Genomic DNA, 26208 nt, shown 5'->3' with positions numbered 1-26208 from the left:
TTTAGTCCGTGCTCATCTAGCTTCTATCCTGGGGAGACTGCTGCCTGGGGGTTCACTGGAGCTCCTCAGATGCCCCACAGCCTGACCCCAGCAGCAGTCCCTCCTTCCCAGCCCTCTGCCTTCCCCATCTGGCCCTCTTGGGCCCCCTAAGGGAGATTCTCCCCTTGGCCCCGCCTGATTTTTCTCCTCACCCTCTCTGTCAATCCAGCAGCAAGTCTCCGCCACTCTTCCAGAATATACTTGAGGCTGGAGCCCTCAGCCCATGCTCCATGTTTGCCCCAGAGCTGCAGGAGGGCCCTCCTGTCTCACTGCTGCTGCCCACGGCTGCCACACGGGCTTTGTGAGTGTGGCCACCCTTGCCACCATGCCGTAGCCCTGACGCATTGCTGCCCTGAGAAGGGGCCCACATGCCACGCCTTGGAGGCAGCGGCCTTCTGGCCAGCCTGTCTGGCATCGTCACGACAGTCAGGACGTCTTCCCACAGGAAACAAGGCTGGAGCCTCTGGTGCTCACCTCCCAGCAGACACCTGTGCAGCCCCTGCCCTCAGGCTGTTCAGTCCAGGAGGCAGCAGGAGAGTTGGGGATTGGCCTTGGCCTGGAGCTGGCCCTTGGCCATGCAGGAGTACGGGGGGGAACTCCTGCCCACAGCACTGCCTCCTCCACCCCCAGAGGCCCCGGAGCCCCCTAGAGGCCCTCCACACCCCTGGGAGGGGTGCTGCTGTGAAACGAGACTGCATCTTCAAAAGCTTTATTTTAAACCTCACACAGATACAGAGGAGCAGAGACAGTGGAGCCCGGTGGACCGGGGTGCAGGGCCTTCCCCACCCTCTGAAGCCAGCTGCAGCCCCCCCCCCCCCGCCCCCGAGGCCACTGGCCCTGCTCTTCTCAGACTGGTACTCATCGCAGAGGAACACACAGGACGGCAGCACTGGAGGCCACTTCCAAAGCCTGGGACAAATGTGCGTTTACAGTTCTATATTTCATTTCAGAGCTTAAATCATAGTTTTCTAGATATTAAAATACTTGGATTTTATAAATTGAGGTCATCAGGTAAATTAAAAGAACATTTGAAGAACTTCCCATTCTGATCCTTTCTAATATCTGACAGATGCCCTCAAGAATACATGTTAAGGTATAAAAATACTATATATATATATATAAAATGGCACCAGAACTAAACTAAAACAAATGCACTCTGCCAGAATATTGTCTTCAGTTGTTTAAGTTAAAGGTTTACGTTAAAGCTATAATCCTGGCATTACTGTCTACTGTTCTTAAGGAAAAAGTGTTTAAATAATTTAAGTACAACTGGATGATAGCTGTGGTTTAGGAATTTAAGAGGTCGGAACATTCCAGCACGCCTGGCGGGGCCGGGCTGGAACCCTCACTTCCCTGAAGTCAGCTCCTGGTCAGTGCATTTGGTTTAGAAAGGAGCTTGTATTTTGCAGGAGACCAACAGAAAAAGTGGTACAAGCTTTGTTGGCATCAGTAACAAAAAAAACAAACACAAAACAAGTCACAAGATCTCTAGTGAAACTTTAAATGCCACCACAAAGGACAGGAAACCAAAGTGCTAGAGTGAAAGGGCAGCAGTGCCGAGAGAGAGGGAAACTATAACTTTAGTATCTATAAAAGCCGGTCGTTGTGGAGCGTCCCTTCAATTTAAGGGAAACCTGTTCTTGAAAAGAGGTTGGCAGCCAGGTGCTCCCAGCAGCTCAGGGGCCCGGCCGCAACCCCCCCAAGCCCCCTCCATGCCCTTGGTGCCTCCGATGTAGCCCAGATACTGCACTCCCACGTGCAGAAAGGAATCAGGAAAAGAAGCGGAACATCAGTTTAAGGTAAGTTTTCAATTATTTGGTACTCAGTCCTTGACAAAGGAAGATTCTGTCCCTCGTGTACCAGAGGTGGCTGCTTCAGGCGCCGTTTCCCCTCCAGGGCTCGAGCTGGGCAGCACAGGAGCCCTGGACATAGGGAGGGTGCCAGGGCAGCCATGGCCAAGCCTCAGGCCCATGAAGCTGGGCACATGGAGGGGGGCTCTGGGGGCGGGGCCCATGCTCGGGAAGCCCACAGGGGGGCCCAGGCGGCCCTCACAGCCCAAGGTGGTTGTCTTCTCCTTGGGGTTCGAAGGTCTGCCTCGGGACTTCCCCAAGCTGCCACCAGCTCCACCTCCAGCGCTGCCTCTCCCCCGCACAGGGCCTTGCCCTGCCCCTCTGCACGCCCGGGCACACCTGGGGCCCCACACCAGGTGGGCGGGCCTGGAAAACCAGAACTCACCCGCACCCATTCTCTGCAGACTGGCCCAAACCCTCGCGTGGCCCACCCCGGCCAAGCAGACATCTGCATTTACAGAGGCCCAGCCTATCGTGCAATTTTAACCCTTTCTGAAAAAAATTTGGGTAAACAAAACCAAAACTGGTGAATCTCAAGTTTTGAGGGTTTCCTGTGGGTTCTGGCGTCTTTCATTTGCAAAAATAATTCTTTGTCTTTACCTCCAGAGTGGGAAATGAAACCCAATTTTTGCTCCGTTCAGTGCAATGAACTGTAACTACAGGGAACCAGCACAGCAAGTGACCAACACGTAAGCAGCTGTCCCCCTTTGTGAGGGGCCTGGAATCCTGGAGGCGGCTCTGCTGCAGTTCTCTTAGCAGCCAGCCACCCGCACCCAGGGAGAGCGCTGCAGGCTTACATGAGTAAGTTTTCCATCAGGCACGCTTCTCTACTTACAGCTCACCTAGAGAGTCACCAGTGACGTCCTCTGTGTTTTTCAACACGGCAAAAACAATACCCTTGTTGATAAACTCACTGTTTCTGGAGGATTCCTAGATGAACATGACTGCCCTTAACAGTTCAGCTACAAGGACAGTGACAGGTTGCTTTCTGTGATGAAGAAACAAAGGATCGCAAGCTCTTCACTGGACAGAGGGTGGAGGGTTGTGCCATACAGCCCGTCCCACAGCCTTAGGTCCCGCTTGGTTTCCTGTGCACCTGAGCGCACAGCCAAGCCAATATTTGAAGGCAAAGGTTAAAAGAAGAGCCTTACTAGACGGAGAAGCCATCAGTTGGTTAATTCTTTCTCTAGAAGTTGAGGAGTTAGAAACAGGCATGTGCGACACTTCGGGCCAAGCGTGTCCGCGTGGAGGTCAGAGGGGACGCCTCACCGCCACAGGGTGCCCGGCCAGCCTGCCGGCAGCGTCAGCTGGTGTGCCCAGTCCCAACCATGTTTATTCTCCCACCAGCTAGCACCCAGCACCAATGGGATCGCCCGCTCTACTCCCAGCCGTTGTCTTTGATCATGTGAGCCAGCTCTATAATAAATTTCCCTTCCTTGTATTTCTGACTGCTCTCAAAGGCATGTTCCTGGGGAGAGAGAAAGAAAAAAAGGCAGAGGTTTCAGGACAGGATCTTATTCAGTTTCCTAACACTCTTAGCGAGGAAAGCCTCTGAAGCATTGCCTGTGCAGCTGGAGGCAGGAGGCCAGACCCCCAGGCCAGCAGGGGTCGCGGGCAGGGCCACGTGTAAGGCACAGGAAGGCGCAGGATGCTCCCTTTAGGCATTCGAAGAGGAGGGAGCTGACAGGGGACAGAGGTGGGTCCTGCTTCCCTGAGTGGCTACTTCCAGATACTGGACTGACACGGGAAGGGCTCCTCTCAGGGGAGCGAGGTACAGGTGGCACAAGCAGGGGCCGGGGCCTCAGGGAAGGGGCCATGGAGGAAAGGTTTCTGGACAGGGGACAGCTAAGCCTGGGAGCACTGCAGGGGACCCCCTCACCTCTCTGGTACTCTAGGTCACAGCAGGACCTGCTGATACTGCCACTGTGGAGCAGCACCCCTTATTCAGTGGGACTCTTGGGGCCAGAGTGTAGCCCTGCAACAGCACAGGGGGCGGCTAGGGGTGGGTGGGGGCTTCAGGGCAGGGCTTTGCTGCAGGGGTGGCTGTGGGGGTGGGGGGGCTGTGCTGCAGGGGTGGGAGAGGGCACAGACCAACACAGCTGGTCCCCCTGGCCAGGACACTGGCTTTGTCTCAGCCCATGTGACAACACACTTTTTACTGGCTTCAAAAGAAATTGTTTTAAACGTTGTATCCTTTGATATGATTTATCACCCTTCCTTGCAAATTAATTTCATGTTCATCTATACTGTTGCATTTATTACAGTAAGTCTGTACATTATCTGAAACATTAAAAGGCGGTTACTTTCCAGATGGGTCCTGAAACCTGGAGGGCCCAGTCTCTCCAGGTCTGCCGGTTCTGTCCCCCTACCCCACACGATCAACAGCACTTTTAGTCTCTGGCATCTTGGAGCACCAAGAAGGGAAAAGCTCAAACTGGGGAACTGTCACTGTACCAAGTCCGAAAATCTGTTCTTTAACTGCGTGTCACACTGCACTTTGAAACGTACTGCTTTTTCATATGTGTTATATTTCCCAATAAAAAAGTCTTTAAAAAAATCATAAAGGTGGTTACTCACATATTTCCAGCCGAGAGTGGTTTTGCAGTTTTCACAGTAGATGTCCGCGACGGCATGCAGGCCCGTGAGGAGGACCCTCTCCTCAGCAGGGCCACAGCCCACGTTCACCCTGCAGAGGACACGCGGGGGGGGGGGGGGGCAGTACTGAGGCCAGCCCCTCCCGGGCCGCTGCACTTCCACCCCCGGCCTGCAGGGGCGCTGCCCCCCCGCCACCTGGGTTCCAGAGTCCAGGAACAGCCTCCCTCCCCTCTGCCCACGGCCTTGTTATTTCCCCACGGGAAACCCAGGATGGGAGAGCACGATCACGGGTCAGGTGACACGTGGTGAAAATCATGATCTACTGCAAATGGAAAACAGTTAAACCAAAACATCGCTGGGGCTCTGGATTCTCAGATAAAAGAATTAAACATCCACGGAACCCCAAGATTAGGGAGGAGTATTCTTCGCGACGATAAAAGACTGGGTAGTTCTAGATCATGTGGTACTCTATTTACAAATTCCAGCTTTTACCAATGCCAGGGGTGTACAAAAGCCATGCATGTGATCGGATACATGAGAGGGCATGCCCAAAGTCTACGGGCAGTGATTACTCACACAGAATTGAAGAGGTAGGCTCGTCCCTGACTCCCCTGAAAGGACTGCAAAGAAGAAAGAAGGGTTACAAGATATATTACTGTAAAAGCAAAAGTGACATTTAATTTCGCATTAAAAATCCTAGCCTGAGGAAGCACGTGGCCTCTCCTGTGGTCAGCACGGACATACGCACCCAGGGGAATAGCTCAGAGTAGGTTAAACATTCTCAGCGGGAGATGATTCAGTGCAAATGAGCCTCAGCAGGAGTTGCTGTGCTCCCGGACAGACCTGGGAGTCCCAGGATGTCCATTCTCCCACAAGGACATGTGGTCAGATGGGGTGGAAGGCCTCATCCAGGGTGTCAACCTCATGACCACACGCCATGGGACTGACCTCAGAGACAACTTGAGATGTGCCCTTTTCTTGGTTGTCACCTTAGCAAAAATTCAAAAGGCTGAGGAGTGCCAGCTAGAACCCAGTTTGACGGTGTCATAATATAGAATGCACACACAGTGTGTCCCAATTCTGAGAATTTACAAACCAGTTCACGTGCATAAGGAGATGTGACATGAATGTCCCCATTTCAGTGTTCCTAACAGCAAAAAACCCAAGAAACACATCTCCTAGGAAGTGAGTAAACAAGAGTCCATGGAGACAGCACCAGATGGACCAGGCTCTGTCCTAATCAGGGTGACAGGGTGAGGGCTCAAGGACAGATGCTGTCAGCAACCAATAAGAACAGAGGAAACGCTTTACAAAAAGCTCCAGAAAATAAAGGATTGCACTTAACAGCGCAATTGCAGAATACAGAAAAGGCCACTTGCTGCCCTTACTGACCCCTCCTCCACTACTCGGGACCCCAGTCCTGGTTGGGGGGGACACAGTGTCTGTGGTGCACATACCAGCGTGCATATGTGTCTGCTGATCTATCCGGGGACAGCTGAGTGGCTGTCACCACCGCAGAACTCACCCTGTGCCTACAGACAGCTCACAGACTTGCCAGAAGACAGTCAAATCACAGCTGCCTGTAAATGATGGAAACTCCTAGGGCCATGTGCACAGAAAAGGGGTGTGGAGGACCCTACATTTTTACCTTAGGCAACTCCCCCAACTCACAATTAAGACAGCTACGGTCTGAAAGGGGGCACTCACAGGGGCCAATCCGCAAAGACTGGGAAAGGTGTTTTCTTTATTTTAATGTTAGCCCCTGGCATTCTGGGGAGTCTCTGTTATAACACTAGCTGGACACAAGCTTAAGGAACAGACGCCTCAGTGTCAAATTCCAGCCATAATATAGGAATATATAAAAACCTATGTTGCAGTAAAAGACAGAACAGATAAAAAGTAAAAGAAACAGAAAACACTAGTCCATACAAAATAGGAGATTAAAGCAATTAAAACCACCAATGAGGACCACCCAAGACATACCAACTGAAGACTTAAACAGCACATGCTCAAAAAGAGCTAAACTAAAGGATACCAGGAAACCAGCAGATGAACACAGAATATCAACCAAGAGTTAGAAATCAAGAAGGGAACCCAAATAGAGCAGAAGACACCATAGTGTCAAAAATTTATAATTCCCTAGAAGGGATGGGAAATGGTGGAAGAAAGAATCAGTGAACTTGAAGATAAGACAATTGGCCTACAGATTCAAAAGAAGGCAAGATCTCCAATAAAGGCAACTGCACAGGTAATCACAAATGCCAGCAATGTTGTCCTTTATTTTTGGTATATAACTCTGCTTTTTGCTTAATATGAAATTTGTGACAAGAATTACCTAAAAGTGGGGGAATAGAGAGATATAGGGACACAGTTTTTGTATATGACTGAGTGAAGTTGGCATGAAAGCAGAGAATGTTAGGATATTTAAGCCCCAGGATAAGTATAAAGATACCATCAGGAAAATATGCTAAGAAGGAAAAGAAAAGGGATTTTAAAATTTCACTACAAAATATTAAATGCAGAAAAATGGAATTGAGGGGACCAAAAGGGTATGAAACTTACAAAAAGAAAAAAAAAACCAGCATAAACTGGCAGAAGAAAGTCCTTCATTAACAGGAATTTCTCTAAAGGCTGGGACTGGCAAAATGGACACACACACAAAAAGCATAAAGTTAAAGCCTCAAGTAGGCTAAAAGTGAAAAGACGGAAAAACATACTTGTATTAGTTAGGGTTCTCTAGAGAAACAGAATCAACAGGGAACACTTGCAAATACAAAATTTATGAAAGTGTCTCATGTGACCGCAGGAATGCAGAGTCCAAAATCCACAGGGCAGGCTGCAAAGCCGACGACTCCAATGGATGGCCTGGATGAACTTCACAGGAGAGGCTCACCAGCCAAAGCAGGAATGGAACCTGTCTCCTCTGAGTCCTCCTTAAAAGGCTTCCCATGATTGGATTTAGCATCACTAATTGCAGAAGACATGCCCCTTTGGCTGATTACAAATGGAATCAGCTGTGGATGCAGCTGACGTGATCATCATCTAATCCTATGAAATGTCCTCATTGCAACAGACAGGCCAGCGCTTGCCCAATCAGATAAACAGGTACCACAACTTGGCCAAGTTGACACTGTCCCTAACCATGACAGTCCACCCCTTGTCAACTTGGCACCTATATATATATATCACCTTAAACCACACTTAATTTCCAAATGAAAACAAATAAGCACACATTTTTTCTTTTACCTGACAATACTCAACTGTCCTGCATATAACTGGAAATACATTACATCTCTCCAGAATAGCGTGCAAATCCTTGGGCAACATTCATTCTTAAACTTGATATCTTACAACTTAAATAGTATAACATGAACAAAACAGAATTACAGTCCTCGTTTCTGTAACTGATCACGTGGTCGAAGTTCATATTTATCACTACCTTCTTCCACTACCCATTCCATGTTCCCTTTACCCTCAGCAAGCACTTCAGCTGGCTGTGGTTCTTTGCCTGGTGGGGTGACCCAAACCTTCATTCCTGAAGTTTCAGAGCCATTAGTAGTCCTGCCTGGATTGTGTTGTTGCAGTTTTCCATTGATTTTAATCACAGGGCATGGTAGTACTAATAGACGCCCTAGGGGATCTCCTATATTCCAAGAAAACTCTTCTTTACCTCCATTATGTAGTTGCAGTCCTACTTCCTTCTGATAGTCAGGGTCAATTACCCCAGACAATAATGTAATCCCCTTCTTGCCTTGTTGATCCAGAGGCATAAGTAGCCCAAAGTGACCAGGTGGCAATCTTAACTTCCAGTTCAGTGGTATCACTGTTGTTTCTCCTGGAGGAAGCACACCCCGTTTTGGAACTAAAACCTGTAGACCAGCAGAACTCAGGGTAGCAGGGACAGGAAGCAAAAATTTTCCTAGTGGATCACTAGGGGTAATAGTGAGTGGTACTACACCCATTTCCACCCCTTGGTTCCTGGACCCATGGATCCTGGCTACGGGAGAAACAGCACCATACAGCGGACGCTGATTCAGAGCACACACAGCTTCATGGAGAAAAAGTTTTTGCCACCTCGTTGGCACCGTAATTGAGTTTTCAAAAGGCCATTCCACCGTTCTATCAATCCAGCTGCTTCTGGATGACGGGAAACATAGTAAGACCAGAGAATTCCATGAGCACGCGCCCATTTCCACACTTCATTTGCTGTGAAGTGTGTTCCTTGATCCGAAGCAATGCTATGCGGAATACCATGATGATGGACAAGGCATTCTGTAAGCCCACGGATGGTAGTTTTGGCAGAAGCATTGCGTGCAGAGAAAGCAAACCCATATCCAGAGTATGTGTCTACTCCAGTTAGAACAAATCGCTGCCCCTTCCATGAAGGGAGTGGTCCAATGTAATCAACCTGCCACCATGTAGCTGGCTGGTCACCTCGGGGAATGGTGCCATATTGGGGGCTGAGTGTGGGTCTCTGCTGCTGGCAGATTAAGCACTCAGCAGTGGCTGTAGCCAGGTCAGCCTTGGTGAGTGGAAGTCCATGTTGCTGAGCCCATGCATAACCTCCATTCCTACCACCATGACCACTTTGTTCATGAGCCCATTGGGCAATAACAGGAGTTGCTGTGGAAAGAGGCTGACTGGTATCCACAGAACGGGTCATCTTATCCACTTGATTATTAAAATCTTCCTCTGGTGAAGTCACCCTCTGGTGTGCATTCACATGGGACACAAATATCTTCATGTTTTTAGCCCACTCAGAAAGGTCTATCCACATACTTCTTCCCCAGACCTCTTTGTCACCAATTTTCCAATTATGGTCTTTCCAAGTCCCTGACCATCCAGCCAAACCATTAGCAACAGCCCATGAGTCAGTATACAAACGCACCTCTGGCCAGTTTTCCTTCCAAGCAAAATGAACAACCAGGTGCACTGCTCGAAGTTCTGCCCACTGGGAGCATTTCCCCTCACCACTGTCCTTCAAGAACACCCCAGAAAGGGGTTGTAATGCTGCAGCTGTCCACTTTCAGGTGGTACCTGCATATCGTGCTGAACCATCTGTAAACCAGGCCTGAGTTTTCTCTTCCTCAGTCAATTCACTGTAAGGAACTCCCCAAGAGGCCATAGCTCTGGTCTGGGAAAGAGAAGGTAATGTGGCAGCAGGAGTGGAAACCATGGGCATTTGTGCCACTTCTTCATGTAACTTACTTGTGCCTTCAGGACCTGCTCTGGCTCTATCTCGTATATCCCATTTCCATTTTACAATAGAGTGCTGCTGTGCACGCCCAACTTTATGGCTTGGTGGGTCAGACAACACCCAACTCATGATAGGCAACTCAGGTCTCATGGTAACTTGGTGGCCCATGGTTAAGCGTTCAGTCTCTACTAAGGCCCAGTAGCAGGCCAGAAGCTGTTTCTCAAAAGGAGAGTAGTTACCTGCAGCAGATGGTAAGGCTTTGCTCCAAAATCCTAAGGGTCTGCGTTGCGATTCTCCTATAGGGGCCTGCCAAAGGCTCCAGACAGCATCTCTATTTGCCACTGACACTTCCAGCACCATTGGATCTGCTGGATCATACGACCCAAGTGGTAGAGCAGCTTGTACAGCAGCCTGAACCTGTCACAGAGCCTCCTCTTGTTCAGGTCCCCACTCAAAATTAGCAGCCTTTCTGGTCACTCGATAAATGGGCCGGAGTAGCACACCCAAATGAGGAATATGTTGCCACCAAAATCCAAAAAGACCAACTAGGCGTTCTGCCTCTTTTTTGGTTGCGGGAGGGGCCAGATGCAGCAACTTAACCTTCACCTTAGAAGGGATATCTCACATGCCCCACACCACTGGACACCTAGAAATTTTACTGAGGTGGAAGGCCCCTGTATTTTTGTTGGATTTATCTCCCATCCTCTGACACGCAAATGCCTTACCAGTAAATCTAGAGTAGTTGCTACTTCTTGCTCACTAGGTCCAATCAACATGATATCATCAATATAATGGACCAGTGTGATGTCTTGTGGGAGGCAGAAACGATCAAGGTCTCTGTGAACAAGATTATGACATAAGGCTGGAGAGTTGATATACCCCCGAGGTAGGACAGTGAAAGTATATTGCTGACCTTGCCAGCTGAAAGCAAACTGTTTCTGGTGGTCCTTACTAATAGCTATTGAGAAAAAAGCATTTGCCAGATCAACAGCTGCATACCAGGTACCAGGGGATGTACTGATTTGCTCAAGCAATGATACTACATCTAGAACAGCAGCTGCAATTGGAGTTACCACCTGGTTGAGTTTATGATAACCCACTGTCATTCTCCAAGACCCATCTGTTTTCTGCACAGGCCAAATAGGAGAGTTGAATGGGGATGTGGTGGGAATCACCACCCCTGCATCTTTCAAGTCCTTAAGAGTGGCAGTAATCTCTGCAATCCCTCCAGGAATACGGTATTGCTTCTGATTTACTATTTTGCTTGGTAGGGGCAGTTCTAGTGGCTTCCACTTGGCCTTTCCTGCCATAATAGCCCTCACTGCATGAGTTAGAGAACCAACGTGGGGATTCTGCCAGTTGCTCAGTATGTCTATGCCAATTATACATTCCGGAACTGGGGAAATAACTACAGGATGGGTCCAGGGGCCCACTGGACCCACTGTGAGGCAGACCTGAGCTAAAACTCCATTGATCACCTGGCCTCCATAAGCCCCCACTCTGACTGGTGGTCCAGAGTGACGTTTTGGGTCCCCTGGAATTAATGTCACTTCTGAACCAGTGTCTAATAATCCCCGAAATATCTGATCATTTCCTTTTCCCCAACGCACAGTTACCCTGGTAAAAGGCCGTCGGTCTCCTTGGGGAAGACTTAGAGGAAGATTAACAGTATAAATTTGTGGCAGTGTAACAGGTTTCTCCCCCATACGGACCTGGCCTCCCCTTCATTCAAGGGGCTCAGGGTCTGTAAACTGTTTCAAGTCTGGAAATTGATTAAGGGGCCGTGACTCTGTGTTTTTGTAATTCAGGTTAGACTTCTGTTCCCTTGACCTAGAACTCTTTTGTTTATACAGCTCCAACAAGAATTTAGTAGACTGCCCTTCTATTGCATTTCTAGGCACCCCATGATTTACTAGCCAATGCCACAAATCTCTGCGTGTCATATAATTCTGATGCCTCCTTTGAGTTTGCTGTCTATTATAATAGCCATGTCTACCCTGTCTTTGGTGATTAAGTGCTGCCACCTGGCTTCTGCCAACTCGGGATCCTGTCATCCCCATTGTGTTTAAGGATTCCAGCTCAGTGACAGCAGTTCCTACAGTAATATCTGACCTACAGAGAAGTGCAACCACAGAGCTCTTCAGGGATGATGGTACTAGTCTCACAAATTTATTTCTCACTGTTCTGGTAAAAGGTGCATCCTCTGGACATTCCTCTGGACATGCAGGCTTTGCATGATAAATCCACTTTAACATTCCAATCTCTCTAAGCCTCTGGATCCCCTCATCTACATTATACCAGGGCAGTTCTGGCATTTCAACCTCAGGTAATGTTGGCCACCTTTTGATCCATGTTTCAACCAACCACCCAAACAAGCTGTTAACAACTTTTCTAACCACTCGAGCTATAACATTGAATGCAGAATCTCTGCTTAGTGGGCCCATATCAATAAATGCAGCCTGATCCAGCCTTATATTCCTCCCACCATTATCCCACACTCTTAAAATCCATTGCCACACATATTCCCCTGATTTCTGTCTATATAAATTGGAAAACTCACACAGTTCTTTTGGAGTATAACATACCTCCTCATGTGTGATACTTTGTACCTCACCTTTAGGGGCCTGTTGGGACTTTAGTCTAGTTATAGGTCTAGAAGAAATGAGGGGTGGTGGGGGTGGGTCATGAAAAGAATTAGAAATATCTTCCAAGCCATTTGCTTCAGGGCTTTCATTTGCAGTTTCATCTGGTGAAACAGGATTAATCACTCTAGGGCTAATCCCTTCAGGAAGAGGTTGGGTGGCCAATTCCTCAAGGCAGGCTGGAGGTGGGGCGGCTATGCCCTCAGGGCAGACTATTACAGGGTTATCTAGAGAAGACTCAGCATGGCCTAGGGTTTCAACCTCGCCCCCAACATCATTATCAATCCATATGTCAGCATCCCATTTTTCAGGGTCCCACTCCTTTCCAATCAATGCCCTCACTTTAACAGCAGACACCATGCAAGACTGAGATTTCAGTTTATGTTGTAAAGTTGCTACTCTAACAATAAGATTCTGAGTCTGATTTTCAGAGATCTCAAGTCACGGCTACAGGAAATAAGATTTTCCTTCAGGATACTCATAGAAATGTCTACATCTTTCAGACGGCGCTTAAGCTTCTCATTTGAAGCCTTAAGCCCATCCCTTTCACCCTTTAACGTAGACAGTGTATCTAACAACAACCAACCAACATCTCTGTAACTCCTATTTCTACAAAACTCTGTAAAGGTGTCAAAAACATTATCCCCCAGAGTCTGGCTTCGTACAAGCGAAGCATTAGGAGAATCGAATGATGATATTTTTACTATCTCCTTTGCCAACTCACTCCATGGATTGGGAGTGTCATTCTGATTATGGGAATCGGAGTCCTTAGTGTCTCTGAGTCCAGTCAGAGTAGAAAACCATTCATAAAAACCCATTTTTAAGATTCTGTTTCTTAAGAACCACTCCTGGTACCAAGATGTATTAGTTAGGGTTCTCTAGAGAAACAGAATCAACAGGGAACACTTGCAAATATAAAATTTATAAAAGTGTCTCACGTGACCGCAGGAATGCAGAGTCCAAAATCCACAGGGCAGGCTGCAAAGCCGACGACTCCAATGGATGGCCTGGATGAACTCCACAGGAGAAGCTCACCAGCCAAAGCAGGAATGGAACCTGTCTCCTCTGAGTCCTCCTTAAAAGGCTTCCCATGATTAGATTTAGCATCACTAATTGCAGAAGATACTCCCCTTTGGCTGATTACAAATGGAATCAGCTGTGGATGCAGCTGACGTGATCATGATCTAATCCTATGAAATGTCCTCATTGCAACAGACAGGCCAGCACTTGCCCAATCAGATAAACAGGTACCACAACCTGGCCAAGTTGACATGTGTCCCTAACCATGACAATATTCCACACAAATGATCAAAAGAGAGCAGAGGTAGCCATGTGAATACCAGACAAATGGACTTTAGGAAAAAAATGTTTAAAAAGGTACTATATATTGATAAAAAGATCAATTCACCAAAACAATATAATTTTGATAAATATATATGCAACTAACAGCAGAGTTCCAAACATATGCAGCAAGCATTGCTAGATTTGAGGGGAGAAATAAATGGCTCTACATTAATAGAGGAAACATCCACACACCACTTTCAACAATGGCTAGAAGATCACAACTGAAGATCAATAAGGAAACAGAGGATGTGAATAATAAAATAAACAAACCAGACTTAACAGACATACAGAGACCATTTCATCCAACAACAGCAGGATACACATTCTTCCCATGGACACACGGTTATCTAGGATAGACCATATGTCAGGTCGCAAACAAGTCTCAATAAATTTTAAAAGATTAAAATCATAAAACTTCTCTGACTACAATGGACTGAAGCTGCAAATCAGTGACAGAAGGAGAAGTGAAAAAGCCACAAATACGTGGAATTAAACATACAGACAACATACTGTTTAAAAACCCCTGGGTCAAAGAAACAAGTCACAAGGCAAATGAGAAAACATTTTGAGATGAATGAACATGAAAACTTGGAAAAACTTATGGGATACAGCTAAAGTAGCCCTTAGGGGGGAAATTTATAACTCCAAATGCTTAAATTAAAAAGAAAAAAAAGATTGTGGGAAGATGGTGGAGTAGGAAAACCCCAGGAATCAGTCCCTCCACCTAAACAGCTGGCAGCTGCTGTCTGAATCACTCATTTTGGATCTCTGGAGTTTGGTGGAACACTGTGCAGCATCCAGGAAAATGCTGGTGAATCTCTCCCTTCCTACAGCAGACACTATCCCCCATCCACATGAGAGACTGCAGTGGGGACTAGTCAAACACTTCAAAAAAAATTGAGGAGGAGGGAAGACTTCCTAATTCATTCTGTGAGGTAAGCATCACCTAATAGCAAAGGAGATAATGAGACTACAAGAAAAAGAAACTATAGACCAATACCCCTTATGAACAGAGATGCAAAAATCCTCAACAAAATACTACCAAACCTAATCTGACCGCACATCGAAAGAATTCTACCTACCCAATGGTCAAGTGAAAATTATTCCAAGAGTGCAAGGGTGGTTTAACACCCCATTAAGAGAATGAAGGGAAAACCCCATGTGATCATAGCAATTGATGCGGAAAAAACAATTGACAAAATCCAGCACCTTTTCTTGACGATAACACTCAAACCTAGGAATAGAAGACACTTCCTCAACATGATAGAGGCATCTGTGAAGAACTCTCAGTTCACTATCCCTATTCACTGATGACAGGAGCCTTTATTTAGAAAGCCCAGAAATCTACCAGAGCTAATAAACAAATTCAGCAAACTGGTGGGTTACAAGATCAGTACACAAAATCAGTTGTGATTTTTATATGCCAGCAATGAATCACCTGAAAAAGGAAATCAAGAAAACAATTCCATTTACAATAGCAACTAAAACAAATAATTTTTCAGAAACAAATTTCCACAAGATTTTAAGGAGTTATGGACAGAAAATTCCAAACCATTACTGAAAGAAGTTAAAGACCTAAATAAATGGAAATATATTCCTGCTCATGGATTGGAAGACTTATCATCAAGGTGAAGTATAGATTTAATACAATCCCTGTCAAAATCCCAACATTCTTCACAGCTATGAAAAAAACTAATTATCAAATTAATAGGGAAGGACCAGAAACCTTGAATAGCCAAAACCATCTTGAAAAGGAAGAACAAAGTTGGAAGACTCATCCTTCCGGAGTTTAAAATGACAAGGCCATAGAAATCAAAACAGCATGCTGTTAGCATAAGGACACCCATACATGCCAATGAAACAGAACTGAAAGTCCAGAAACAGACCCACACATTTATGGCCAAGTGAGTTCTGAGAAGGGAGTCAGATGCACTCTGTGGGGAAGGAAGAGTCTCCTCCATGAATGGTGTCGGAAGACAGGACGTGCACACGCAAAAGAAGGCAGCTTGTCTGTGGTCGTTTGGAGCTGCCACGTACCCTGGAAAAGGCCGTGGTCTTTTAACCCATTCCCATGGGGGCAGAACTACTGTGGGTGGGACGTTCTGGTTAGGTTATTGTGGCTAAGATGCGACCCACCCCATCCAGCCCCATTCAAGGTTGGTCTTAATCCTACTGTCCTGTAAGTCTGAGAGGACTGAAAATTCTTTATTCCCTTTGTGTAAACCATTTCCACAGACGTCCTGGACTCCTTTCGTCCCTACCACATCCTCTGCTCTTACGTTAACTTGGCCGCCCAGACCAGGAACTGAGCCGTCCTGCTTTCTGCCGCCCCCCAGGGCCCCATCACTGGGACCCCCCGACCCACCAAGGTCTAGCCCCCAGCCCTCAGGGTGGGGCAGGGGTCCCCACATCCTGGCGTCTGTGCCAGCTCTTCCAGTCGCTCCCCTGTGCCCTTCCCCCCCCACCTGCCCTGTTGCCTTCTTGGGGGTGGGGGGGTGGGGTCTCGGCCCAGGACCCCTTTCCCTGATGCTAATGCCATGTTTCCACTCGGAACTCTTTCAGCACTACGGGATTTCACCAGGGAAGGGAGGGGTGGGGGTGGGGTCACAGACGCCCTGGCCACGACTGTGGAGGGGGCCCAGGCGAGTGTGGTCCCCAGAAAGGGCCTAGACTTCTGGGACCCAGCCAACAGGGGGTGAGGGGCCCCCAAATCTTGTCCTTGCCCCCCCCACCCGGAAGTCCCACGTGGGCGGGGGCCACTGGCCTTGGAGATGAGCTCGTCGTGGTTGGCCAGGTGGGCCCTGCAGTGGATGCAGCTGTAGGTGCGGTGGCAGCTGGGCAGGTAGGCCTGGAAGGTCCTGGGCTTCGTCATCTTCACCATGACCGCGGGCGCGGGGCTCAGGCTGGGCCCCAGGGGTGGCGTGGCGGTGCTGGGGGCCCGGAGGTGCGGGGGTCCGAGGGCACAGGGGGTGCAGGGAGGGCGCCAGGCACTGTGGGGGGGGCCAGGGTCACCAGGCAGCTCCTGCCCCAGCAATGCCACACAGGCTCTGCTTCCCGCCTGGGTGACAGCGGGGCGCACAGGCGGCGGGGACGACACCCATGGCTGACCCTGTACACGTCCCCCCGCCACCCCCCTGCCCCCAAGGACAGGTCCCACCCAGTGCCCTGAGGACCAGCGCTGCGACACCTGCTGAGCTGCGGGGTGCGTTCAGCCTGAGGGCACCTGGAAGGAACCTTGCAGCATCGAAAAATAAAATTAAAAAGCAGGAGATACAGGGTGTCCCGCCACCACAGCACGCAGGGGCTGCCACGGGTTTCCGGGGCAGGGCCAGCTGAGGATGGGGCGTCCCCGACTCAGAGCACAGGGAAGCAGCGGGGGGAACAGCAGCGGGAGCAGCGGGGCTCACAGGCTGCCTGCCCTCCCAGACCCACCAGACTTTCCAAGGCCCCCCCAGGCCCACCGGACTCCCCAAGGCACCCCCATACCCAATGGACTATCTAAGGACCCCCACACCTGCCAGGCTCCCCAAAGCACCCCCATACCCAATGGGCTCCCTAAGGCCCCCCAGACCCACCAGACTCCCCAAGGCCCCCCAGACCTGCCGAGTTCCCCAAGACGCCCCATATTCAACAGGTTCCCCGAGGCCCCGCTCCTTTCCTGTCTCCTCGGGAGCTGCAGGTTCTCACCCCCAAGGCCGTGCCTGGGCATCTCCAGGGGCGACAAGCCAGCCCTATCCCACCCCCTCACCTCTGAGAGGCCTGCCACCCCCTTTGCCCGGGGGCTCCCTGGACCCCCTCCCCACCCCCCGCAGATGCTCCCCGATTGCACTTCTCTGGAGGCCTCTCGGGCCTGGTGCCCCCCCCCCCCACGCACCCTGACTTCTCTGCAGGTGCCCCCCCCACTCCACCTTCCTTCCCAAATCCTTCTGGCTCCTTCCGCCCCCCCCCCCCCCCCGCCCTGCCAGGCTTCGTCCCTGTGCCCACTGCCCCCTTGGCACAGCTCAACCTGCTCCAGGGCCAATTGTCTACACTTGTAAGCAGATCTGGGAAAGGCCAGCGCCCCCTGCCCGGGATGAGCCCTGGCCTGGGACTGCCATGAGGCATCCTGTGGGCACGTGGCCGGGGCAAGGCACATTTTGGGGTGCGTGGGCCACAGCTTCGCCAAGGGGGGGCCTCGGTGTCAAGGACAGGCTGGGGGACAGGCAGAAGTGGGCTCCTCGTGATTTGCTCAGCCTAGGTCTCAGGCCTCAGCCCACCCCACGCCTCCCCCCAGCCCCTCGCCCCCCTTCTCACGTGATTTGCCCCACTTTCTTTGGGGCAGCTGACCCTTTTCCCATTGTTCCATGGATCTCCAAGGTCTGGTCTGAAAACTAAAGCCTACACAGAGCAACACGCCGCGTATGATTCTGAAAATCTCAGAAACTCGAAGCCATCAACACATTACATGGATGGCTGTATTTGCGTGGAATGGATACATCTGAGTGTGCGGCTATATCTGTGGGTCGGAAGTGCTCCAAACAAAAGTCCCACTGAACTAAAAGTAAAATCAGTAGGCAGCTTACGAGATACAGTTCAAGTACAGGGCTAAAAGGCCAAGGAAGCAAAGTTTATGGTTTAAGACTTAAACCGATTTCCACTCGTGAAGCTACGACAGGCCGAGAATCTGGACCAACTGCCCGCCGGATGCTGCTAAAAATGCCGACGAAATAAAAAGACCCCTGCTCTGGGGCATCGGCGGGAGTCGGAGGGGTGAGATGGGTGCAGCAGCTGCCCCAGTCCTGGGGCTGGGCGTGGGAAGCTGCCCACCTGAGCTGTGCATCCTTCAGAGGTGACACCCCCTCCAAGACAGAAAGCCCAGGCAGTGCTAGGGGGTCCAGGTCAGGGCCCTGGGCCCTGGCAGAGACTGGCACGGCTGGGTGAGTTTGGAGGAAGGTATCCTCACCCCATGAGAGGTTTTCCAAGGATGAGGAGCAGCACTGCCAGAAGTAACCAAGCACTCAGGGAAACAGGCCCTGGAAGCAAGAACCAGCCAAGACAAGCAGCAGGGATGGGGAGCCAACTTACTGAGAGAACTGCTCCACTTACTGACTCCGAGGAAATGATGACACGCCAGAAAACCCACGCAGGGGCTAGCAAACCACAGAACGTGGTCCTGCAGATGGGGGAAAAACAGGCAGTACCTCTGCAAATAAGTGGTGTCAAAGTCGATGGGTTTAACAGCCAACGGGATGGCTGAAAAGAGAACTGTTGAACAGGAAGATAAATCAGAATAAATTACACTGATTGAAGCAGAGAGAGGAAAGTGGAAAATGTATTAAACTAGGAGTCCAAAGGAGGAGAGCAGGAAATCATTTATGTGGCCATACAGGAGGAGAAGCAAGAGCAAAACAGGGCAGAGGCCCTGTCTGAAGAGCTAATGCCAGGATTTTCCAGAATTGATAGAAATCCCCAATCCACAGACTTAAGAAGCCCAAGGCTCCATGCAGGATAAATGAAAAGGAAGCCACAACTAGACACGTCCTAACGAAGGTGTGGAGTTAAAAAAAAAAAGAGGAAAAAGTCTCAGAAATATCCAGAAACGGGGCTGTTGGGGCGAAGACTACCTTCTCTAGAGAACAACTTTCCAAGTAAAATATTAGAACCCAAAAGGCACAGCGATCGGTATCTCGAAGGCTCTGCAAGAGAACAACCGCTATTCCAGAATTCCATATCCATGAAAACAGCATTCAAGAATTAGGGTGCACCCACTAGGATGGCTGTTATCCCAAAACAAAACGAAACAAACAAAAAACCCGAAGATCACAGCGCTGCCGAGGATGTGGGGAACCGGGGACCTCGTGCGCTGCTGGTGGAAATGGAAAATGGTGTAGCCGCCGGGGGAGGCAGTTTGTCACTCCTAAAAAAAATAAAAATAAAAAAGTTCCACAGGACTCACAATTCCACTCCTGAGTTTATTTCCCAAAGAAAGGAAATAAACACCCAGTGGGAACTAATTCAGAAAGCGATGAAGAACTGGCGGCCGCCAAGACACAGGGGAACTCTGAAGACATTACGCTAAAGTGGCAGAAGCCAGATTCCACTTACATGAGATACCTGCAAAAGGCAAACGCATGGAGACCGAAAGGAGGTGGGGAGGACGGGGGGTTACTACTTAACTGAGGGGAACAGAGTTTGGTTGGGGTAAAGGGTGGTGGTGAGGGCAGCCCAGCCTGGTGAACGGAATGGATGCCCTGAACTGTGCACATAAGAAGTGGCCAAGGTGGGGAACTGCAGGACGTAAGGAAATGACACCCCAGAAAAAAGAAAGCTCTGTGAACTGGGTCCCCAGAAGCCATCACCCCACTTCTGAAGACAGAGAGAAACAAAACCCAAACGGAGTGGCCGAGGCATCCGTGGACCTGCTTACAGCGACAGCCCCGCTGACGCCCACCTCACGGCCTGCCAGTCGGCAACGATTTTTGTTTTTAACGTGTTTTATTGTGAGATGTAACGTGTGCAAAACTGCAATCCATTTTGAAGTAGGTTGGAACAAGCGGCTAGAGAAGAGTTTGCAGAGTTTGGTGTGGGGGCCAGGAGACAGCCTCAACCACTGAGAAGCACTAAATACATCAGAAACGTCCCGCCGTGGGACACGGAACAGGTGTGGAAAGGGCTGGAAGGATTTACAGCCAAGGCCCACCTGGATGGAAGGTGCCCTTAGCCATCTGTGGCCGCCATGAGGGCCCCGGGTGCTCCCCACCTGCCCGTGCCTGCAGAGTTCTCGGGGGACACCCCATGGAGTGGGGGAAGGCAGGGGCACCCCCATTGCCAGGCAGCCAGGATGCCTGGCCGTGACACTGCTGTCCCCCTCCCCCGGCCAGCAGCCTTCACCCTCCCCACTGTGGGACATTCTCACACCTCCCTTTTTGTTTCCTGCACTGGTAACAAAGTGTCCCCAGCCATGAGGAGCGCCTCAGTAGAAGCAAGGCTGAGTAATCCTGGTGACTGGAATTAAGGGAAGCCGCGGGCCCTCTACGCTCCCAGCCTTGCTCTCCAGCCCCAAAGGGTCGGCCTCAACCCAGAAGACGGGAATCGGGTGGGAGGAAAGACATGTGCAGCCTTAAGCTGCTCAATCACGGGACAAAAAAACCCCACAGTCCAGCGTCCAGAGGCTCAGGACAGCCAGGGGCTCTGAGGGGAACTGGAGGGGTGGTGGGGTACGGGCTGCTCTCAGGGGGCCAGGCAGCCCCCCACGGGAGGCTGCACAGGAGCCCATGCACGGGGACCTAGCCAACCACGAGCCGGCCTCAATTCCTGCGTCCACAGCGTGTTTGCTGGCCGGGAGACCTGACCCACTGCACCCGGGCTCTGTGCGCTCTGTAGTCAGGTCAGGTAAGAGGCGCCAGGCAAGGTGGTGCAGGGACTGCAATGAGGTGTCACTGGAGGAAATCCTGGGTCAGAGTTTATGCACGTCACGAGGGCCCTGCAGGGGGCCTGTGCCAGGAACCCATGGCCACGTCCCCCAAGCCAAGTCCTGCTCCCCGATCCGGAAGCTTCTGCCATGTACGGGGGCTGGGGTGGGGTAGCTCGGAGGTTCCCTCCCAGGCTCTGGAGGATGGGGACTCCAGTCTGGGACATCCCAGCTGACGTGGCCAGCGACAGATTACAGCTGGGCAGGTCCAGCTGCCTCTTACACTCTGCAGGCAGGGTCATGTCTTTCTTTCCCGACTCCATCTCGCACCGCCCTCCAGATTCCAGAACCCAGGTCATGGCCGTCCAGAACATTTTCCAACCTCCCTGCCAAGCCCTTGCTGCTCATCAGATTTAATTCCTTTTTTTTTTTAAACATAGAAAACCAATTGAGTCTCCAAAGAAGAGCCATTAACAGTGGGTTGAAGGGCCACGGTGGCTCAGCAGGTAAGAATGCTTGCCTGCCAAGCCCGAGGACCCGGGTTCGATTCCCAGTGCCTGCCCATGTTTTAAAAAAAAAAAAAAAAAAAAAAAAAAAGAGTGGGTTGAAGGTGGAGCACCGTCTACTGCGTCCTCCTATTTTAAGTCCTTTCCCGTTTCTCAGCCTTTCGGGAGTGGGGGGTGCAGGGGGGGTAGAAAAAGGCTTTACTGACAGAGCAGCCACCATCCCTGCCCCGCCCTCTCTGCACCCACCCCTCCTGCACCTTTTCACGGGGTACTCTTGGAAGCCAGTGGGGCCCTGCAGGCATTAAGGGAGATATGGCAGAGGAAACCACAGTCAGAAAGAGCTTTGTCAGTTTGCACACGGAAAGACCCGTGTCCGGAGCTTGGTGGCAAGGAAGCGCCCCTGTCGACTTTCCAGCTTTGGCACATGTGCGGCTGCAAGGTGGGATGCTGGCAGCCGGTAACTGGGCGGCCAGTGTAAGGTACTGTCTGGATTAATCTTCGCCACTTCGGTGAAAATCTAAAGTTATTTCAAACTAAGTTTACTTAAAAAGCTACCACCGAAAACAACAGGAAAGCTCCGGCTCAGCTCTGCCGCGGAGCTCATTCAGTTATCATTGCATTTTTTAAGGACCCGGGTCCGGCCAGGTCCCCTGCTTTCTGCCTGTGCTAAAGGAGAGGTTTCCCCCTAAAGGGAAGCCCACGTCCAGAAACCTACTAGCTCTGTGGGATGCAAAGGCTCGAGGAATCCTCAGGATCAGCGTTCCTCAGACAAGCCGGCACTGCACCACCCCCCCCGCAGAGCCCACCGGCCCGGGGCAGGTGCGCCCCAAACACCTGTCACGCTCGGGGATGCAGAGCCCGGAGGCTGCCCCGGAGCTGGGAGGGGGCGGCTTGCTCAGGTGAAGCCCCTGGAAAGGATCCCGCGACTCTGCAAGGGCTCTGGAGGCGCGAGGGTCGGGCAGGTGGGGAGAATCAACATTTTTGGCAAAGGCCACACACTAGGTTAAGCTGGGTCGGTTTGGGATAGAGAAAAGGGAAGAAGAAATGCAAATTAAGCAGGACAGGCTTGGGATGGGAAAAGGGCTGTTTTCTCCGTGCAAAAGGCGGAATCCCCTTTTCTTTCCGTCCGACAATTCGGTGGGGAATTTGGGTAGCAAAGAGGTCAACCAGGGGCAGAAATGGGGATGGGGGTGGGGGGACCCCGCTTAGCAGGTACCGTTTGCATCAAACCCCTCCTTCCCCCCAGAGCCACAGGTGGTCAGCGGCCGCGGCCTGGAAGCGGATGGGCGGCCGGCTCCCCTTTTCGCACCCGCTCCTCGGAGCCCCCTTTGTCCTCACCTCTTAACCCCAAACTGCGACCTGCAACCACTGGGCAGCTGCAAAGCGTCTGGTGCTCAGAGTCGGGGTGGGGGTGTGGGGTGGGGGCCGTGGAAAAAGGGGGTGTGGGGGGTGGGGAGGCCGACGGGGGAGGGGAGCTCGGTGGTCTGCGTCCCCACGCTCACCAGCCAGCCCCGGGCGCGCCGCCGCGCCCTACCCGCCAGGACAGGTGGCCCCGCTACTCACGCCCCACCGGCCGTGCGCCCGGCCCGCCGCGCCCATCCGCCCGGCCGCTCCGCGCAGGCTCTCGGCGGCCCCGGCGCCGCCCGGGACGCGCAGCGGCCGTTGGCGCCTCCGCAGGGCGCGAGCCCGCGGCCCCCGCGCGCAGACGGCCTTTGTTGTGGCGCCGCCGCCGTTAACCGCCCCGGCGCGCGCCCGGCCAATCAGCGCGCCGCCCCGCCCCACGCGCGCCCCCAAGCCCCCGGCGCGCCCCTGGGGCCCACCCCGGCGCGCGCCTGGGGCTGAGCTGGGGGCCGGGGGCTGGCCCGGAGCGCACGTGCCGGGCGGCGCGCCGCGTGCCTATTGGCTTGGCACCGCCCCCCCTGCCGCAAGCGCCCGGGAAGCGGGGCGCGGGGGCAGGCGCTCGAGGCCTGTTGGGGAGCGGGGTGCAGGTCGGGGGCACCCCGAGGAGGCGCGGCTCGCATGGAGCCCCCCAAGCGCGCCCTCTTCCCGACGCGCCTGGCCGAAGCTCAAGTTTAGGGATTGGGGGCCTTCCTGGGCTCTCCTTTCCAGGTCCCCGCCCCGTGCCCGCACCCTGTCCCCGCCCCTGCGATGGCGTGATTTGGTTGGTCCCCCATGCTTTATGCTCTCCCCGGTGTCCGGAGCTTGGTGGCTTTTTTTTTTTTCCTATAATTATTTTTTGTTAATTTTTTTTTTAATTTAAGAAGAAACTATACACTCAGAACCACCAACAATGGACACCTTGGTTATGTCACCCATAGGTATATTTAAATAAAATAGCCATATAATCATTGCAAAGCCTATGTCTGCGCAGTAAGTTTCATAAACCTATTTAAAATTAAGGTAACAAGGAAAAAATCTACATATTTAGAAGCAAAGTTCTTAAATTCTAAGTATTCAACACTAAGTTAGATGCCATTTGATCAGCTGTCAAAACTGTGAATGTTCTCAAAATAGCAACTAGAAAGTTCTTACAAATATCTACATTTCTGCTTTCCTCTAAATCATGCCCTTGGGGTTACAATGTATACAAATCCTTTTATACACAGTAGCATCCTGGCCACGCCTGGTGTGTGTTATTTTTGCATGCATAAACATTTCTAGAGCTGGGTTAAGGAAACATTGCACAGAAAGTACAGAAATCCCATTACTACAACCCCCCCCCCCCCCAAATGCACAGACACGGGCAGCTCTGCATTAGTGTCCCGCGTTTGTTACAACTGCTGAGCCGGCGTGTTGCTACTTTGGAGTCAAGTCCATATGATGGGGGTTGGGGTCTCGCTGTGTGGTCAGTCCCGCAGGTGTCCGTAATGTGTGATGTCACTGGGGCTGGATCACACTGAGTAGTTTCACTGCCCTAAAAATCGTCTCTGTTCCATGTGGGGAATGGAATCAATACCTCCGAATAATACACTGCAAAGTGGTTACAATGGGAAATTTCGAGTTACTATGTTACTACAATTAAAAGGTTAAAAAATAATAATAATAAGCCCTCCCCTGTCCCTGTGCATCTCCCCCTGCCTCACACCTGCCACTGACCCCCCAGCAACCACTCATCTTTTTACTGACCCTATAATTGTGCCTTTTCCACCATGTCATACACTGGAATCATACAATATGTAGCTTTTTCAAACTGGCTTCTTGCACTTAGCAATGTGCACTTAAGGTTCCTCCTTTTTTTTTTTTTTTGTATGTGTCTTGATCATTTTTGATTCATCAATTTTTATTGGAGTAACATACAGCAATATATAATTTTCTATTTTAGCCACTCTCAGATGAGAGCTCATTTCTTTTTTAATATATATGCATTAAAAAATTTTTGTTTTTACTTTTTTTTTTCAGGTTATAGGGGAAGTATTTATTCATAGACGGAAAATTTACAATTAGTATTGCAAATGACTGTCCCAGTGAGTACATATTCAACATATCAACACATTATTTTCCTACAGTAAGAGCTATATAGGAAGACAAATCATAATCAGAAAGTTGACAGAAGAGTTTAAAATCTGATAAATAATTAGAAGAATTAAATTCTCAGTGGTCCGAGGCTCAGATGGATTGATGGGCCCATCTTCCAGCTGCCTGTGAACCTCAATGTCTATTAATTGAGGCCCCTGCATCCAGCGCACATCATAGGTACCAGTCTCGGTGGCATGGGGACATTCATTCTGAGATGGCCGAGGTTTTCTCTCCACTGACAGGGCTAACATTTGCTTCTAGCTCTTTTTTTTTCTGTTTTTTTAAAATTTTATTTATTAATTTAAAAAATAAACAAAATAAAACAACATACATAATCAGTAATTCAAAACATCATCAACTAGTTGCATATTCATCATTTCTTAGAACATTTATATTAATTCAGAAAAAGAAACAAAGACAATAGAAAAATAAATAAAACAAACACAGGAAAGAAAAAAAAAAGATTATATCTATCGTACCGCTTACCCCTAGCCTTCATTGATCACTAGTGTTTCAAACTAAATTTATTTTAACATTTGTTCCCCCTATTATTTATTTTTATTCCATATGTTCTACTTGTCTGTTGACAAGGTAGATAAAAGGAGGTTTTCACAATCACACAGTCACATTGTTACACCTGTATCATTATTCAATCATCCTCAAGAAACATGGCTACTGGAACACAGCTCTACATTTTCAGGCAGTTCCCTCCAGCCTCCCCATTGCATCTTGAATAACAAGATGATAACTACTTGATGCATAAGAATAACCTCCAGGATAACCTCTGGACTCTGTTTGGAATCTCTCAGCCATTGACACTTTGTCTCATTTCCCTCTTCCCCCTTTTGGTGGAGAAGGTTTTCTATCCTTTGATGCTGAGTCTCTGCTCATTCCAAGATCTCTGTCCCTAGTTGCCAGGAAAGTCCACACCCCTGGGAGTCATGTCCCACGTAGAGAGGGGTAGGGTGGTGAGACTGCTCGTGTTGGCTGGAGAGAGGGGCCACATCTGAGCAACAAAAGAGGCTCTCTTGGGGGTGACTCTTAGGCCTAAATTTTAAGTAGACTTGACCTATCCTTTGCGGGGTTAAGTTTCATAGGAACAAACCCCAAGATTGGGGGATCAGCCTAT

General features: G+C 50.2%; 2 protein-coding genes across 3 annotated transcripts in view; one reads left to right on the top strand and one right to left on the bottom strand.

The window, feature by feature from the left end:
• Window positions 1–3885, top strand: part of PPIL2 (peptidylprolyl isomerase like 2) — a 46119-nt gene extending 42234 nt beyond the window's left edge. The window contains exon 22 of one of the 2 annotated variants that reach the window (XM_077160261.1): window positions 212–3885. The gene's annotated coding sequence lies outside the window, so the exon portion shown is untranslated. Of the gene's footprint in view, window positions 1–208 lie in introns of both variants that reach the window. The other variant, XM_077160260.1, reaches the window with a different exon arrangement.
• On the bottom strand, window positions 3049–23184 carry YPEL1 (yippee like 1). The gene is made up of 6 exons (XM_077160264.1): window positions 23127–23184; window positions 22902–22939; window positions 16432–16657; window positions 5061–5104; window positions 4467–4575; window positions 3049–3357 (listed from the first exon to the last, which is right to left on the bottom strand). Exons 1-6 carry the CDS (start codon window positions 23160–23162, stop codon window positions 3268–3270), a joined length of 543 nt encoding a protein of 180 aa, XP_077016379.1. The 5' UTR covers window positions 23163–23184; the 3' UTR covers window positions 3049–3267.
• Between the last annotated feature and the right edge of the window lie 3024 nt (window positions 23185–26208).

The sequence above is a fragment of the Tamandua tetradactyla genome, chromosome 5 (assembly GCF_023851605.1).
Source record: "Tamandua tetradactyla isolate mTamTet1 chromosome 5, mTamTet1.pri, whole genome shotgun sequence".
NCBI classification, from domain to species: Eukaryota; Metazoa; Chordata; class Mammalia; order Pilosa; family Myrmecophagidae; genus Tamandua; species Tamandua tetradactyla.
Note: the sequence above shows the minus strand (reverse complement) of the source record. Positions and strands in the feature narration are given on the sequence as shown.

What these genes read in the sequence shown, in the direction of transcription:
- YPEL1 (XM_077160264.1), bottom strand. Translation starts at nt 23,162, where the DNA reads ATGGGCGCGGCGGGCCGGGCGCACGGCCGGTGGGGC. An exon ending in GGGCGCACGGCCGGTGGGGC is followed by an intron (nt 22,940 to 23,126) that starts GTGAGTAGCGGG and finishes GACGCTTTGCAG; the next exon opens with CTGCCCAGTGGTTGCAGGTC. An exon ending in CCACTCTCGGCTGGAAATAT is followed by an intron (nt 3,358 to 4,466) that starts GTGAGTAACCAC and finishes CTCTCTCCCCAG; the next exon opens with GAACATGCCTTTGAGAGCAG.